The sequence below is a fragment of the Morone saxatilis genome, unplaced genomic scaffold, assembly GCF_004916995.1.
Source record: "Morone saxatilis isolate NCDOM2014 unplaced genomic scaffold, NCSU_SB_2.0 Contig20, whole genome shotgun sequence".
NCBI classification, from domain to species: Eukaryota; Metazoa; Chordata; class Actinopteri; family Moronidae; genus Morone; species Morone saxatilis.
The window spans coordinates 7904097-7904770 of NW_023339763.1; the positions used below are offsets into that span (position 1 = coordinate 7904097).

The window sequence follows — 674 nt, forward strand, 5'->3', positions numbered from 1 at the left end:
ACTTGGTATGTGAGAATGGATACAAAACTCCGCTGACCACTTCTATCCATTACATTGGTGTGCTAGTGGGAGCCTTTGTCTCAGGCCAGATTTCTGACAGGTACGTACTGTCAGACTACATTGTCTGAAACAGCACAAATGTTCTCTTAGGGAAAAAGAACAATCATGAAACTTAGTCAGCTACAAACTGTATGTCTTATACAGGTTTGGAAGGAGGCCAGCTCTCTTTCTCATGATGGCTCTTCAGAATGTGGCAATCACAGCGCAGATATTCTCCCCGAGCTGGGAGATCTTCACCCTCATTTTTTTTTTTGCGGGTGCAGGGGGATTCTCCAACTATACCATTGCATATGTGCTGGGTAAGTTTTCCATTAAGGATTTTGAACATACAATAACCCGAGTAACCTTGTAGGTTAAACAGAAAAACTATTCTCCGACAAATATTCTTGTTCAAAACGTACTGCAGGCCTAGCTGAAGAGAAATGAAACTCCCTTATTATTATTATTATTATGATAAGTTCCCATTACTGTATTACACCTGCAGGTACAGAAACTCTAAGCCCAAAAGCCCGAGTGGTCTTCTGCTCCCTTGGGGTTTTTATGAGCTCTGCTTTGGGGTATATGGCAATGCCAGCTGTGGCTTACTTCCTCCGTGAATGGCGGTTGCTGCTGAT

At 42.9% G+C, this 674-nt stretch overlaps 1 protein-coding gene across 1 annotated transcript in view; it reads left to right on the forward strand.

Annotated features, from left to right (window-relative positions):
* The first annotated feature begins 6 nt into the window (after positions 1 to 6).
* The window catches only part of LOC118331972 (solute carrier family 22 member 4-like), a 1046-nt gene continuing 378 nt past the window's right edge, over positions 7 to 674 (forward strand). The window contains exons 1-3 of the mRNA XM_035667077.1: positions 7 to 100; positions 205 to 359; positions 545 to 674. Of these exons, the coding sequence (XP_035522970.1) occupies positions 233 to 359; positions 545 to 674 (257 nt within the window). The 5' untranslated portion in view covers positions 7 to 100; positions 205 to 232. The remainder of the gene's footprint in view (positions 101 to 204; positions 360 to 544) is intronic.